Source organism: Labeo rohita, chromosome 9 (assembly GCF_022985175.1).
Source record: "Labeo rohita strain BAU-BD-2019 chromosome 9, IGBB_LRoh.1.0, whole genome shotgun sequence".
Lineage (NCBI taxonomy): Eukaryota > Metazoa > Chordata > Actinopteri > Cypriniformes > Cyprinidae > Labeo > Labeo rohita.
In genome coordinates, this window is record NC_066877.1 from 27,295,677 (window position 1) to 27,312,468 (window position 16,792).

At 34.1% G+C, this 16,792-nt stretch overlaps 2 protein-coding genes across 8 annotated transcripts in view; both read right to left on the reverse strand.

Moving 5' to 3' along the window:
- The window catches only part of bard1 (BRCA1 associated RING domain 1), a 30,752-nt gene extending 28,757 nt beyond the window's left edge, over positions 1–1,995 (reverse strand). The window contains exon 1 of one of the 2 annotated variants that reach the window (XM_051118555.1): positions 1,907–1,995. The gene's annotated coding sequence lies outside the window, so the exon portion shown is untranslated. The other variant, XM_051118554.1, reaches the window with a different exon arrangement.
- A 2,127-nt stretch (positions 1,996–4,122) lies between these two features.
- Positions 4,123–16,792, reverse strand: part of abca12 (ATP-binding cassette, sub-family A (ABC1), member 12) — a 68,225-nt gene continuing 55,555 nt past the window's right edge. For all 6 annotated transcript variants that reach the window (XM_051119236.1, XM_051119234.1, XM_051119235.1 and 3 more), the window contains 10 exons: positions 15,161–15,414; positions 14,844–15,048; positions 13,904–14,013; positions 13,639–13,789; positions 8,316–8,450; positions 7,850–7,953; positions 7,179–7,271; positions 6,913–7,018; positions 5,390–5,527; positions 4,123–5,023 (listed from right to left, as the gene is read on the reverse strand). In XM_051119236.1, the coding sequence (XP_050975193.1) occupies positions 4,922–5,023; positions 5,390–5,527; positions 6,913–7,018; positions 7,179–7,271; positions 7,850–7,953; positions 8,316–8,450; positions 13,639–13,789; positions 13,904–14,013; positions 14,844–15,048; positions 15,161–15,414 (1,398 nt within the window). In that variant the 3' untranslated portion in view covers positions 4,123–4,921. The remainder of the gene's footprint in view (positions 5,024–5,389; positions 5,528–6,912; positions 7,019–7,178; positions 7,272–7,849; positions 7,954–8,315; positions 8,451–13,638; positions 13,790–13,903; positions 14,014–14,843; positions 15,049–15,160; positions 15,415–16,792) is intronic.

Below are 16,792 nucleotides of genomic sequence, written 5' to 3' on the forward strand. Positions count from 1 at the left end.
TTTTTTCTATATATCATATTTATCACATACACACATTATATATATATATATATATATATATATATATATATTTTATCATAATTATATTTATCAATTAAATATAATAAAATATCATAATTATAAACATAAATAAATATAAATTATATAAATGTATTTTATCATAATTGTATTTATCATAATTAAATATAATTAAATCATTAAATTAAAATATAATTAAATCATAACTAAATATAATTATCATAATTATAAACGTAAATTTATTCTACATTTATTTATCACATACATACACATTATATATATTTCTTTCATATCATAATTATATTTATCATAATTAATGAAATTATCATATTGTAAACGTAATGTAAAATTACATTAAAGTAACTAAAAAATACAGCTAACACCCTAAAACAATAAAAACATGATGTAATGTAAGGTAATGAATTCATATGATGATTTTTGAAAATTGTAAAAAAAAAAAAAAAAAAAAAAAGGAGTTATCTGTTTTTGCAAATAAATTCTTCATATATCATAATTAAATGTATCATAATTAAACATAACAAAATTATCATACCTTTTACGTGATCATAAATACAGTTAAACCATAATAAATGTGCAAAATATTACTGTTTGAAATAATGGCTTTGTGATTCAATCTTTATTTGTGAAGAAAAGCCACATTTTGAGCAGCCTCATTCTTCAAAAAAAAACAAAAACACTGTAATGTGTTAATTTACTGCTATAGAATCCTCGTATTATCTTACTGCAGCTAAAAAAGGTTGTGCTACTCAGTGAAGTGTAGAAACACCAACACAACATCTTTGTTTTGAGTACTGAGCACACTCGCATTTCTCAAGTCGAATCTTGGCTTCAAAGAGGGGCTGTGAAGGAACGGCTTTCTCTGGGAGTTCATCAGTCTATTGCTCATTTGAGAGATAAAGGCTATCTCATGTACCACTGCTTTGAAAGAAGAAAGCGACTGCTAACTGTATTTAACCAGGACAGAGAGTGAAGTGGACAGCCCAGATGCACAACACTGCAGAGGGCAAGAACTTCAGAGTCTCCCGCTTGAGAAACAGACTCCTCACTGATGCTCTGCTGGCAGCTTCAATGAACGGCACACACCAAACACCAGTTTCATCTGCAACACTGAGCAGAAGACTCTGAAACGCCGGCCTTTTAAGAAGAGTTTCAAAGATAAAACCACATCTGAAACGGGCACATGTGAAGAAAAGGGTAGACTGTAGAAAATAACTTAAAAACCGGATGGTAAATGATTAGAAAAAAAGTATTACGAGAAGGTGAATGTAAGTTTGAGATGCTGAAAGTCCATGAACACAAGCCAGAAACACCTGAGATGAATCAATATCCCTGATAAAATATATATACGCTTAGCTTTCATTGTTGCACATGGAGATTACCTTCATTACGATTGCACTGCTTATGAAATACAGTTTTAAAAGTAAGTAATGTTCGTTTATGTGCGACATTCATGACATAGATCTGATAAAGCTGCAGTTTCATATACACATGACGCGAATCAATAAAATCAAAGACAGGGAGCAACAAACGTCTCTAATTTACTTTACCTGCAAAGTATATGTTCAAAGCACACCGGTTCTCTCACGAGAGATGCAAAATGAAATCAAAATGACTTGGGTTGGGCGGAAATTTTGACTTCAGAACGTCAGAATCAGAACGTCTGAGCTGCTTTCATTTTTAAACTAAAACACAGCTGCTATTTTAAACACAGCAAAAAAAAAAAAAAAAAAAGACAAAAAAGCGCCTGTCTAGTCCTGGTTCATGTCACCGGGTTTGACTGTATGACAGAATAATCTTTTTTCATCTATAATAAAAAGCAAGAGAGCGATCACAGTATTTCTTACAGAATTGTTATGAATTTACAGACCTGTTTTGAAAGTCACTCCAACGGCGCGGGAAGCGAAGGGGAGGAGCTTAGCGAGCTTTCGCTCTGATTGGTCAACTGGGGCTTTAGTTATGAAGTGCAGTAGTGAGGGCCTTGCATCCTTTCACTTTCACAAAAATAAAAGTTCAGTATAAAGCATCCAAGATGTTTAAAAAAACATCCATAATACATTTTATCTTATATTTACTGTAAAGCTTACGTGGATAAATACAGTGGATTCAAATATTATACTCAAACATTAAGGTGAAAATCTTATTAGTTTTTCCACAATATTGCAATCATAAAATTGCATAATTTTACTGCTTTAAGTGCTTTTTAAATTAAATAAATTAGAAATTATTAAATAAAATCTATATATTCAATAAAAGCAAGTTTTCTTGATTTCATTATTTTGTTAATTGTACAATAATGAATAGTGAATTTAATCATTTCCATTTTAATTTACTTATTGTATAATTCAAATACGGTGGTATTCTAAAACGAGGAGGTAAAGTCGTTAAAGTTCATTTAATCATTCATTTTCGTGTTTAAATACACATTACTTAGATATTTTTAGAAAGCAAGAAAAAAATATTTTATATTTTTACATTAACATTGTAATCAATATTCTATAGTTGGTTTGCACTTACCTTACGGCTAAGTCAGTTACCCGGATACGCGGCCATATTGGAGATACTCGGATGTAAACAACAGCATGGGTTGCACGATTAATGTACTATTGAAAATGTTGTTCTGCTAATTTAAGTTGTCTAAACCACTGAAAAAACATGTGGAAGCTGCTAAATCATATGGAGAAGGACTTAGTACGCAGAAGAGGGCACAATAGTTTGACAAACTTAAGTTAATAGGTGGTAAAGATACCTACTACATTTATTCTAAAATAATAACTCAAGGCAGTAACAAATTAAACAATATATTTTATTTAGCTGTTCTTTTTAATAGTTAACTTTTCACTATTTTTTAATTTTTCAGATCATCAGTCATCAAAACTCCATATATATTGGTCACAAAACAGAGATTTACTTCCCGCAGATCATGTTTTCAAGCTACTTTAAGTCTTACAGTTGAGGTCAAAAGTTTACACCCCCCTTTTAGAATCATTAAAATGTTAATGATTTTACCAAAATAAGAGGGATCATACAAAATGCATGTTATTGTTTATTTAGTACTGACCTGAATAAGATATTTCACATAAAAGATGTTTACATATACTGTAGTCCACAAGAGTAAGTAATAGTTGGATTTATAAAAAATGACCTGGTTCAAAAGTTTACATCCCCTTCATTCTTAATACTGTGTTGTTACTTGAATGATCCACAGCTGTGTTTGTTTGTTTCATGATAGACGTCCATGAGTCCCTTGTTTGTCCTGAACAGTTAAACTGCCTGCTGTTCTTCAGAAAAATCTTTCAGGTCCCATAAATTATTTGGTTTTCCAGCAATTTTGTGTATGATTTCAAGATCCATCTTTTCACACTGAAGACAACGGAGGGACTCATATGCAACTATTACAGAAGGTTCAAATGCTCACATGAACCAGTCACAGCCAAACATAACCAGTCATATCCAATCATATCGCAATGGAGGCATTGACTTTCTTCCATCAAACTCATTGCATGCTTAAGAAGGTCTGTTAAAACTCAGTGGGCTCAGAGGAGGCGAGAGACGCATGGACGTTGTAATTTTACCTACTGGTGTCGCTTCTGGACAGTGTTTCTTTAGAAAAAAACAAGTGAATTATACACTTTTAATATTTGTGATATTGCTGTTGTTTTATTTTTGTACTATAAATTTATTTTCTCATCCAATATTTTGAGGAGGCACTGCCTCCTCAGAGGAAACGCCCCTGCCCTGCACCTTTTCAGTCAGGAAGATGTTTTACGTAAATTTGCTTTTAAAATCCATCTGTAAAATGCAGTGGAAATATTTAGCCTTTTGAAATGCTATTGTGTGAAGTGTTAACCATTTCAAATGTTACAAAATGACACCAATGAAAAATGATCAGAGCGTGTCCCACTTTACCTGCGTTCGCCTATATTTGCAAAGGGAAAAGACAGAACATGTCTGAAATGCAGTTTGAACGTTGGATAGTTCATCATTTCCACAGCGCTCAATTTTCTATGCAAAGAAATTGCATACCTCAACTCATGACATAAAGAACCAATTGCACTACATTCAATAAGACAAACGCTCAACAACTGCATGTGAAAAATAGCTTTAATGTAAAAATAAGCTTGGTACATTTTTAAAAGAGGAACTGTGCCTTGAAGCAGACAGAGGAAAGGGCCGATGAAATATTTAGTACATTCTTGCACAAGAGATGTGCCTTCAGAGAAAATATTAATGAGAGTGAAGATGTGCAGACATTGAAGAATCATTTATATCTTGGAGCCAAAAAGGTCTTTGTGATTTATATCAACCCCTAGACAAGAGCTGCATCAATGAAGCCAGCAATTTAAGAGGATGGACTCTTCACTCTGCATACATATTTAATTCTGTGTTGAGTAACACACTGTTAGTTGTTCATGTAAATAATTAACGTTTTGATTCACATATATATATCTGGTAGAGAAATAAAATTTCAAGCAATCTAGTAAATAAAGGTCTTCATTTTCTTTGATAAGCAGCAGTGGATTTGTTTGATGGCAAATGAAAGACTAATGAATTGCACCAAACTATGTAAACTAATGTAGCCTTTCTGCATATTAACCTTTTAAGGTCATACAAATAACAACCAACTTCCATGAGAAGGTCATTTAATGTTGATCAATATTCGAACCCAAGAACAGAAAGAGTTAATTAACACATACAACTCATACAAATCCTTAATAATTATCCGTAAGGTATTTGGCGACTTCATTATTCAATACAAAACAGATTTTTTTTTTGTCTTTCATTAAAAATCACAACACCAAAATATGATATAGCCTATTTCCTATGTATTAAATTAATATCTTTTTTTGAGGTTCATTGAATGGCATAACGTGCAAGTTTTTCATCAGTCCAAAGTGCTGAACGAGTCTAGACTGTCAATGTCCGTTCCTTCAGTGACTTCCTGTTCGTCTGTGTCGGTCTTCCCCATGGCGAAGTTAATGAAAACCTAAGGAGACAAGTCAAGACAATCGTTTAGTCTCCACACCGCCACCTCTGTGTCTCTTTTCATTTCTCTCCACTTCCACCTTTGCTTCCTGGCCACTATTCACTTGTTTACTCCTTAATTCATTTACTCAATATTAGTTCACAGACACACTTATATTTTGGCATTATTTACTCATTATTTATTTACATTTCAGTTACAATATAGTGTAAGAACTACTTTTAAAGGTCTCTTATAGCTTGACAAATCGCTGCGAACTGTAGTAGTTTTGAAAAGAGCTGTTTGACAAAAAAGATCTCCCTTTGTGTTTCACAGAACAATAGCATGAGGGTAAATAAATAAAGACCAAAAACATCTTATGTATCTTACCTCATCCAGAGTGGTCTGGCTGACTGAGAAGTGTTTGATTTGCAGTACAGCCTTGTTGGACTCCAACAGACCAAAGATTGAAGCCACACCACCAGGAGCAACAGGCACGTGGTACTCCACCATATTTGAATGATGATCCTTAATGGACAGAAAGATGGATAATATTAACTTAACGATTATTAATCGAGTAATCAGTTGATTATTCTGACAATTATTCGAGTAATCGAAAAACGTATATATATTTTTGGAGGTCATAAAATAGACCTAAGCTAACAATAGCTTTTAAAATGACTTAAAAAACATATATAATAGCAATGCTGCAATTATAATTGGTTCAAATACAGTATCAAAAGCAAGTAACCAGATGGTGTTATTGAACAAAACTGTGAAAATACATAATGTAGTATAAACAATAGAACTAATGTACATTATGTGTTATAAAAAATGACTCTAATCCAACAACATTCAATTAAAATATCCACTTAATCTTTAATATTTGACCATTTTTTAATGCTACAGCCACTGTAATTTCATGAATAGAGTGTTTTCACAAGGCGGCCATATTGGTGGCACTGAGCGTAAACGATGGCACTGAACCGAACTAAACTTGCATATTTTGCTGATTATTGCTGCTAAAAATGGTCAATTATTGTCATTTTTTTGGGCTATACTGATTGGTCGGACAAGGAAAAATATTTGGAGTACTATAGACTGCCAAAAGTTATAACAAACCAAGGAGAAGATTGCAAAAAACTGCCTGAGGAACAAAATGTTCCTTTCCTGCTTATTAATTATGTGATTTAGCAGCTTCCACACGTTTTTCCATGGTTTAGACAGCATAAATTAGCAGAATAACATATATTTAGTAGTACATTAACCATGCAATCCATGCTGTTGTTAACATCAGAGTGTTTCCAATATGACCGCGTTTCTGGGTAACTGACCAAATGCAAGTGCAATCGCATTTGTAAATGATTTTCTATACAAATCTGATGAAATGGCGAACGTTGATGAGTGAGAAATGAGTTCTATAATATATAGAGAGATGGAGTTTGAGACGCTTCACACATGTAAATGATAACAGTTTGTGTGGAGCAGCATTTACTGTGAACGGAGTCACTCTAAAACTTTAATATGATTTTTAAATGGGTTTAATATATCATGCAGCTATGTAAAACAGTCTAATAATGCGTTACATGGATTCTCGTCTGTGGAATGCCCCACTTCCGGTATTTTGTTGGTTGCTCAACATGGGCAAATTGCAGTTGAGGATATTTTAAAACAGAGTACCTTAGGTTTACTAACAATGTTAGAAAGGTTTGTTTTGTCGCAAAAACATGAATTGCCACACTCTCTCTGACCCATGAACCTGCTGTTTCTATTTTACTGCTGTGTCTTCAAGTTTTATGTAAACACCCTGTTTCTATTTGAAATAAGATACGAGTATTCCTGTCGAGTCAATATAACTTAAGTTTCAACTTTTCAATAACTTTAACTTCATTATGATGTGCTCTGTTTCTCACCTTCAGGCACGTGCTGGGGAAATTCTGCTGCATGAAGTTACTGATCATATCTATATCGTAGGAGGCTCCAGCTAAGTACATCTTCACCGTGAATCCTTTGCCAAACCTGTCAGATGAACAGAGATTATTTTATCACCAGGGACAAAATTATGAAGTGTCTGCAGGAGATATCAGGCTCTAGAGCAACAATAACTGTGGCAAAACAAAAGAAGACGTGAGAGAACCATGGAAAATAATTGGTAGGAGAAAACACATAAACCACTGACCTGTTCTTGATGTGCTGTAGGGAGCCCAGACATCTGAACTGTCCTTTTACCATTATAGCCAGACGGGTACAAAGGGCCTCACACTCCTCCATGCTGTAGGATACAAATACATATTTCCTGAAACTCCCTGTTCAACTCTCTCAAACCCATCAAAACTGACAAAAACTTGCTGTTGAAATGTACCATACTAGATCACAGACAGCATAAGGGATACATAATGTCTTAGTATATAATATATCACTGCCTTCAAGTTTCAAAGCTTTTTAAAATCTATTTAAAGTTTCAGGCAATCATAATAAAGCCAGTCGTTAAAGTATGTCTTGACAAACTTTCATTTTATCCAGTTTCGAAAGGTAACTGAATACAGAAGCCCATTATAAAGGAAAAATGCAGTAACTAATGCAACACTGAAAAATGTGAGAAAGACATGTACAAAAAAAAAAAACCTTTTAAAAAATCCACTGTGTGTATATATATATATATACATACATTTTTAAATCCAATAATATTTGAAAAAATAAATATTATGCTTTAGTTGTAATGTTTACTTGTCATAGTTTTGTGGAATACAAATGCATTTAAAAAAAGACTCGATTTTGGCTAAATGTGTCATTACTATCAGCTATTTGTTTGGAAGAGCTGATGCCGTGTGAGTCAGGAGCGATTATTACCTGTGTGATGTCAGGACCACAGCACATTTGCCCATCACTTGCTCGGAGATGATCTTCCAAAGGTGACGTTTGGAACGTGGGTCCATTCCAGAGCTGGGTTCATCCTGAGAGGTTAGAGGAGACATGTACAGTAAGAAACATGTGGGATGTTTCTCTGCACTTACAGAATAACAAAAGAACCTAATGCAAAACCCACACACTCTCACACTCAGGTAAATGCAATCGTGCAATGCACCGAGCCAAAAATCTAAGTCAGAATAACTAATGTGTTATGAGACTTTGGCCAAACAGCACGCCAACGCATTTCAGAGGTGTTTGTAACGAGTGTGCAACATTTTACCCATTCAAACCCCTCAGAGTGAATAATCAAGACAATATGCAATACAGTGATTTATATTGGAGCAGTATGATTTACTAAACAGTAACTATTCTAAGCCTAGAAGGGTAATGTGCATTTTTTGCTCACCAGGAGAAGGATCTGAGGGTTTCCGACCAGGGCCAAGGCTGTCGACAGCTTCCGGCGTGTTCCGCAACTGTAGCTCTCGCTCGTGTTGTGTCGGTGGTAATTCAGCTCCAACTTTTTCAACAGATAGTTCACAACCTAAAGGAAAAAAAGATCAAATATTAAGATTCATATAATATGTATTATTATAACGGCATGTTAAATAAAAAAGCAGAACATTTTACATTTTCTGATGCAAATTTTAGTGCCACGTACAATGTAAAAACTCATAATTTAGGATATTCTGATTGGTTGCCAGGGCATTACTAAAGTATGTGGTTGCAAAGGTGCTTTTGGTGGTAGTTAGGGTTTTGTTATGAGGTTGAAGGCACAGTATGTCATATTCGCTGCTAGAGGGCGCATATTCAAAACAAAAAAGAAACAAAGTCGTAGTCTAATGATGCTGTGATTAGCTGTGGAATCAATGGGAGTTGTGGTCTTTATCCCTACATCCGATACAATCCAACTGGACTCAGAAATCATGTTCATAGATAAGCTAGTGTATTAAAGATTTATTAACGCCAGTGTAGTGTGAAGCAGGATTGGCTGAAAGCCACAAAAGCTAGAGACTAGCGCGACACACGACTTGAAAACAGTGGGGCTTTTATTATGCCACAGTCGGCCTCTTCTGCTCCTTTTGAATGTGTTGAAAGTTCTGTGCGTCCGTCACCCATCTAATAAAATGCACTGAATATTAAGGACTCTTGGGTGTTTCCATGTTTTCTACAAAAATAAAACTCAAGGGTGTATGGCATCACTGGCGATGCAATGACAAGGAACGGGCCTCTAGTTAAAATTATAAAACTTATTTCTCTGGATTTAAACATTCTTGGAAACATTTGGGATAATGTAAGTACACAAGTCAGCAAAATATATAATACTGTTCCAGTCGTTTTTGGATATTTTAATCAAAAAATCTTACAAATTATGCCTTTAACTGGAGTTTTATACTGCAGTCCTTGCCGAAAAAAATCTTCATGGTTTAACGTTTGAAAAAGATGAAATTTTACATATAAATATGGCAACACTTTACAATAAGGTTTCATTAGTTAACATTAGTTATGTTAGTTATATTAACTTAGAATGAACAATATTTCTACAGCATTTATTAATTTTAGTTAATATTAATTTCAATATTTGCTAATGCATTATTATTTTTTGAGGAAAACATTTCAGGATTTTTCTCCATATAACTGACTGCTATGGTGCCCCGGGTTTGAACTTTAAAAATGCAGTTTAAATGCGGCTTCAAGCAATCCCAAATGTGGTTGTAAACGATCCCAGCCGAGGAAGAAGGGTCTTATCTAGCGAAACGATCGGTTATTTTCATTAAAAAATACTATTTAAATACTTTCTACTGTCAAATGCTCATCTTGTCTTGCTCTGCCTGGACTCTGTGTATTCTAGTTCAAGACAGTTAGGGTATGTAGAAAAACTCCATCGTATTTTCTCCCTCAATTTCAAAAATTCAACATACCCTAACTGCCATGAACTGGAAAAAAACAGTCCAGGCAGAGTAAAACATGACAAGCGTTTGACATAAAAAAGTATAAAGATTATATTATTTTTATGAAAATAACCAATTATTGCGCTACATAAGACCCTTCCTCCTCGGCTGGGATCATTTACAACTGCATTTGTGATTGTTTGAAGCCGCATTTAAACTGCATTTTGGAAGTTCAAATTCAGGGCACCATATCAGTCCATTATATGGAGAAAAATGTTGAAATGTTTTCCTCAAAAAAAATAATTTCTTTACAACTGAAGAAAGAAAGACGTGAACATTTTGGATGACAAGGGGGTGAGTACATTATCTGTAAATTGTTGTTCTGAAAGTGGACTTCTCCTTTAACCATTAACATTAACCAAGATGAATAAATACTGTAATAAATGTATTGTTTGTTCATTCATGTTAGTCAATACATTAACCAATGTTAAGAAATGACACCTTACTGTAAAGTGTTACCATAAACACAATATTTTAATGACAATTTTTTTGGTCAAATTGTGCAACCCTACAAACAAGCACAGCAGACCAAGCCATTTTAAATTGGAATTTTTAATCAGAAAAATCACAATTTGATTCACTGCCAAAATCAAGCAGCCTTATTTTAAAGCACGTTCCACTCTTATAGTTCAGTCCTAATTTCCCTGCAATTTATTTTTGATTAACAAAGCAATAATTGTCCCCAAAAAGGCTTAACAAGTTGTTCTAACACATTAACTGTGTGGTCTTGACATCATAATGAGTCACTTTGAATAATGTTTTGATTAAATGCCTGTTGACACTTGACCCCACACAGAGCATGTCATGGTTTCTGCATTCATTTAACTAATTGGATTCATACATCAAAGGATCCAAGTAGACATTCTATGAATTTAAATAGCTTCTCATAAACCTGCAAGAAACCATAAAGAACTCTCTGTCTAACCGGGGTTACACACACCTACGGATCATCCTTTTGGGTGGGCATTGTGCTGCACGCTTCCCTCGGGACATCAAAATTTACCAGCCGTTTCCTCTAAATCCTCTAATCCAAGTTAATGGGCCAAACCGCAAAAGCCATTTCAAAGTTTCAACAGCTTTTACACAAAGCCTTGGTAGCCAAAAGATGACTGATGGTATTCATAGCTTGTTAAGTCAATTCCTTCTCTGCCCTTTTTATTGAAGGGTAACATCATCATTACAGGGTGCCGGTTTTACGTCATTTTCAACAAAGTTGCACTTTATATCAACTTTACTTAAAGATTTAAAGGGTTGGTTCTTTCAACATAATACAAAAGGACAACATTTGTAGTATGTTCAAGCAGCTCTCTTTCTTACAATGAAAGTGGATGGTGACCAGAAACTGTCAACCTCCAGAAAGAGTACAAAAGTAGTCTATATACAGCTATTAATATTCTTAAAGTCTTCTGAAGCCAATCAATAGCTTTATGTGAGGAACAGAGCAAATTATTGAAAATCTTGCCCTTGGTCACCATCCACTTGCATATATCACTGCATATAAACAAAAGCAGCATGAACATTCTTCAAAGCATTTCTTTGGCAGAACAAAAGTTGTATTCTGTATGAGGTTGAATAAACAATGTATTTATTAAAGTCTAATCAAATACTGTAGGTGGTATGCTTCATAGAAAGCATCTTTATTTTGACTTTTATCTACAAAGGGACTCCCTTTGCACAATTTCTGTGGATGACTTGGAGAAGGTTCTAAGACTGTATAAGATTATATGCATTATTTGAGCTTCTTTCTCCGCAGGCTAACCGAGTATCAGTAGAGACAACCCTGAATTAAGTTAGAGGAGGGAAAGAGCTTGACAGGGAGGTATGTGCGTGTTAGAGCCATGTGCTCATAACGTCATAAATGCCTGTCACAGTCTCTGATCATAATGGAGTTGATATTTTCAGTTCAAACATAAGCCTTCTAGATCAAAATATTGTGCGGATGCAGTACAGAGGAAACAGACACAAACCAATGCGATTTATCTTCTAAATGGATGCTTCTGACTCTGAAATTTGATTTAGAAGCTCATCTATTCTATAAATTTACCTATTTATTGAACCATATTGACATTGCTGCTGCTAACAGTAAAGCCACGATTTACTGTTACAGCAATAACACATTCAAAAAAATACGTGGTTGAACTAATTTTCATAATAAGTTGCTAATATGACATTTCAACTTTCTATGCAAGCTGTATTCCCTCACACCAGTGTTTCAATCTTTAGAAAAAATCTGATAAAGAGTTCACATCTGCAGCCAAAGGCAAGTTTTACAGAAGTGCTTTTTACCAATAATCCTGAGAGAATGCAAGATTAATTAGCTTCCTCATTAATCAATGTGGAGAAGGGCCAAGCATTTCCTGTCAAATGCAATACTCGGACTGTACCAAACTAAGATCTATTTGCATCTTACTGAGAAGTCCAGCAGGGATTTCCGGGTGGGTCGATGGTGGTTAAAACTGGTGAAGTTAGTTAAGAGTTAAAAAGCCTGGTGGCAACAGCAGCATCTCAATCCAAATAAATGCTGATCCTTTTACAATGACTGTTAAACCTCCATTTCCTGACATTTTTACGTGTGTAGAAAGACGTTATGAGGCTAGAGGACCACTTGATGAAAAACAGATGCAAAATCTCTCTTAAAGTGCTAAATGATGTCAGTGGGTTGTGACATGATTTAACAGACAGCTGTCTGTTTCACCTCATCTCTTGCTACTCATTTCAATCATCATACTATTAGCAGCATACATTTAATGTAGCTGCACATAAGGGATGTCAAAAGTACCAGCATTTTTGAATCAAGTTGATGCCAACTTGACGTTCATCATAAAAAAATTAGGATCTGGTTAAATTTAATCTGCCTTTTTCGCATCCTTAGCAAGCATTTTGAGAGGTGTTTTGACAATTCTGAGCCACCGTGACATTCTGTGTGTGACGACATTTGACCAATACGAAAAAACACACACAAAAATTTCGGACTCAGTGTGCAAGGACTTTTAGTTTATGTTAACTAATGTAGTTAACTAATGTTGACTAATGAACCTTATTAACCTAAGTGTTACCAAAATCTTTTGTAACCTCCTAGTAAATACACTGATCATTTTTGATCAATTTAACTGTGTAATTGTTTATTTAAACCTATTACTATTAACATTTTTACATAACATTTATTTTACCTCACAATTCTGACTTTTTTTCTTGCAAATGCAAGTTTATATCTCCTAATTCAGACTTTATAACTCAAAAATAGTGACTTTGTACATTCTGAGGGAGAAAAGCCAGAAGTGTGGGATATAAACTCCTATTCTGAGACGAGGGGAAATGACAAGTTGTTTTTCCTTATTAGAATTGTGAGATATAATCTCAAAAACTGCAAGAATAAAGTCAGAATTTTGAAATATAACATCAAATTTGATTTTTTTTATTCTTTTATTCCATGGCTCCATAGACTGCCTACTTGAAAACCGTCATTTTCTGCCACCTGATAGCCTCCGCTCACAAAAATATGCAGTAATATGTGGAGAACATGACATCTAATCAATATAATCTTGTTAAATGTAACTATATTGTACTGTATCCGTGAAATTCTCTAGCCGTAAAGGCTATCTCCTCGGGGTTTTCTGCAACCATGATGCTCGCATCCCGAATGTTTACAAACCTATAATTGGTCTATACTGAAATTTAAGTAAATTTGGTGACAACCGTAACAACAGAAAACGGGCGCTTTTGTAGGTCACTTTGATAAGAAACTGTATGAAACAGACACTTATATAGCTGTGACCTTACCCGGTCAATCTCACTCTTGGAGATACCCCTGATGCGGGCGTAAAAATAGAGATGTTCTTCTCCAGTCAGGAGGTCATCCAGGGCGTCCACCTGGGGGCAGTAACCAATGTTTATGCCCTCTCTCCTGCAGTCTATGATGTCAACCATTCTCCTGAGGACACACAGGCCAGGGAGATTTATGAACATGCAATAAGAGTCCGAGTGCATCAGAAAAAAGACAGTAAAAGTACCAGTTCAAGTTTTTAAAGAGAAAAAAGAAAGGTACCCGTCAATGTCACGGATCTTGGCCGAGCCATCTGTTGGGCTAATGTCTCCCGTCAGCATCTTGAAGGTAGTGGTCTTTCCTGCACCATTGACTCCCAGCAATCCAAAGCACTAAGAAAGATATTGACCTTCTATTCATTTACATTGAATGTTTTGCTGTCATCGATTATTCCTAACAGCTCAATAAATCTTCTATGAAAAACCATTCAGAACTGATATATAATAAAGCACAGCATATGCCAAGTGCCTTAAACGTGACTTTCAGGGAATACATAGCTGCATTTCCCCTCTGTGACACATCTACATGCACATTTTGAGACATATAACAGTAATATTGTGAAATACTATTATATATACAATGTTAAACAGTTTAAATGTTTAATATTTTAATATATTTTTAAATGTAATTTTGTAATTGATGCCAATGCAGTTTTAACAGCCATAACTCCAGTCTCCAGTGTAACATGATCAATTGGTGCCCAATTATTCTTGGTGTTCAATTATTAATAATGGTTCTTATTATTTTTGTGAAAACCATGATACATTTTTTCAGGATTCTTTGATGAATGAAAAGCTCAAAGGAACAGCATTTATTTAATACAGAAATCTTTTGTAACAAATAAATGTCCTTACTGTCACTTTTGATAAATTTAATGCATGCTTACTGAATAAAAATGTTGTTTAATTTATTTTTTTAAAACAATCTTGCTTAACCCAAACTTTTGAAAGGTAGTAAATCACAGTTTCCACCAAAACATTAAGTAGACTTATGAGATTTATGTTCGCCAAGCATTATAAAAAACCTAACCATTCCAAACTTTTGACTGGTAGTGTGTAAAATTGGTTGCGAATGCCAATTTATGTTTATTTTAATACTGGAATATTCTTTCAGTGCATCTAAACATTCTCATAATAGATACTAATATGCAAATAACACACACCTCGCCAGCTGGGATGCCCACAGACAGTCTCTTCACCGCCTGCACCCTCTTGTTCAGGCTTTGGTACACCTTACTCAGATGATTAACCTGCAGAATATCGGCACTCGCTTCTCCACGGTCCACACGCAGACGTTCAGCCACCACATCTTCATCTTCATTGGGGCTGTAGCTCTGAACAACATTCTTCTTCCAGAAGATCAACCGTCTGTGAAGAATTACACAAATGCACAAGAAATGAGACAGCTATAATGTAAAATTCAAAAAAGTAGATCTGTGCCAGCCACTTTAAATCCACAGCGCCAGAGCCTCAGGTATACCTGACTTTGCGAAGGAACGTCTTGTTAAGTAGCAGGCGAAACGTGAAGCAGATGAAACCCTGCAGGAACATGGAGATGTACATCCAGCCCAAAACATCCATGCTGAAGGGGTTTTTGTAGGCGTCCACTCCGAAAGCGCTCAAGACCTGCACCTGCATGTCAACCCGTGCCAACTCCATCAGCCCATTGCCAAAGCTGAACTGAGGGAAGACTAGGAATATGTTGCTCATGGTATTGTACACATTCTGGATGTTCTGAAATGGACAAAGAAAACAAGTTAGAGATGGAAGAACTACTCAGGTTTATTTAATTATCTCATTTGTGAATCTAATATGATATAATATGATATCATATCATATTATATTATATTCTATTATATGTGACCCTGGACCACAAAACTCTTATTTAGCACGGGTATATTTGTAGCAATAGCCAAAAATACATTGTATGGGTCAAAATGATTGATTTTTCTTTTATCCTTCTATCCTTATGACTGGTTTTGTCATATTATATTATATTACATTATATTATATTATATTATATTATACAGTTCAAATGTTTGGGGTCAGTAAGATTTTTTTAATTACATGTTAACTTTTATTCAGTAAGAATGGATTAAATTGATCAAAGAGACAATTAAAACAGTTGCTACACACTTCGATTTAATATAAATGCTGTTCTTTTCAACTTTATATTCGTCAAAGCATGCTGAAAAAATTGTATCATGGTTTCCACAAAAAGGTTAAGCATTGCAACATTGATAATAATAAGAAATGTAATTTTCTTCTAGTGCAAATCAGCATGATTTCTGAAGGATCATGTAAAAGTGTAAACCGTAGTAAATTATTGAAATGCATAAAATATATGTTAAAAAATATATATATTTTAAACTGTAATAGTTTAGCACTATATTACTATTATTATTGTTTTTACTGTATTTTGGTCAAATAAATGCAGCTTTAGTAAGCATAAGAGAGCATAAAAAATTAAATTAAATTAAATATCCATTTATCTTAAATAAAAAGCCTTTTTAAACATTACATACTACACCATTTAAAAGCCTGGAGTCAGTATAATTTTTGATAAAGGAAATTATAAAAATGAATGCTTTTATTTAGCAAGGACGCTTTAATATTGTTCAAAAGTGATGATAAAGACATTTATAATGTTATAAAAGATTTCTATTTTAGATAAAAGATGTTCTTCTGAATTTCTACTCATTACAGAAACCTGAAAAAATTCTACTCAGCTGTTTTCAACATAATAATAATAATAATAATAAATGTTTTTTTAAGGAACAAATCAGAATATTAGAATGATTTCTGAAGGATCATGTGACTGGAGTAATGATGCTAAAAAATTCAGCGTTGAAAGCACAGGCATAAATTACACTTTAAAATATATTCAAATAGAGAACAGTTGTTTTAAATAGTAAAAATATTTCAAAATTGTACAGCTTTTTGCTATACTTTGGATCAAATAAATGCAGGCTTGGTGAGCATAAGAGACTTATTTAAAAAAAAAACATCAAAAATCTTACTGTTCAAAAACTTTTGAATGGTGTATATTTATTCTTTCTTTTCTTTTCTTTAAATTTTAGGGGTGAAATGTCACATGACTCCTCCTAACTCT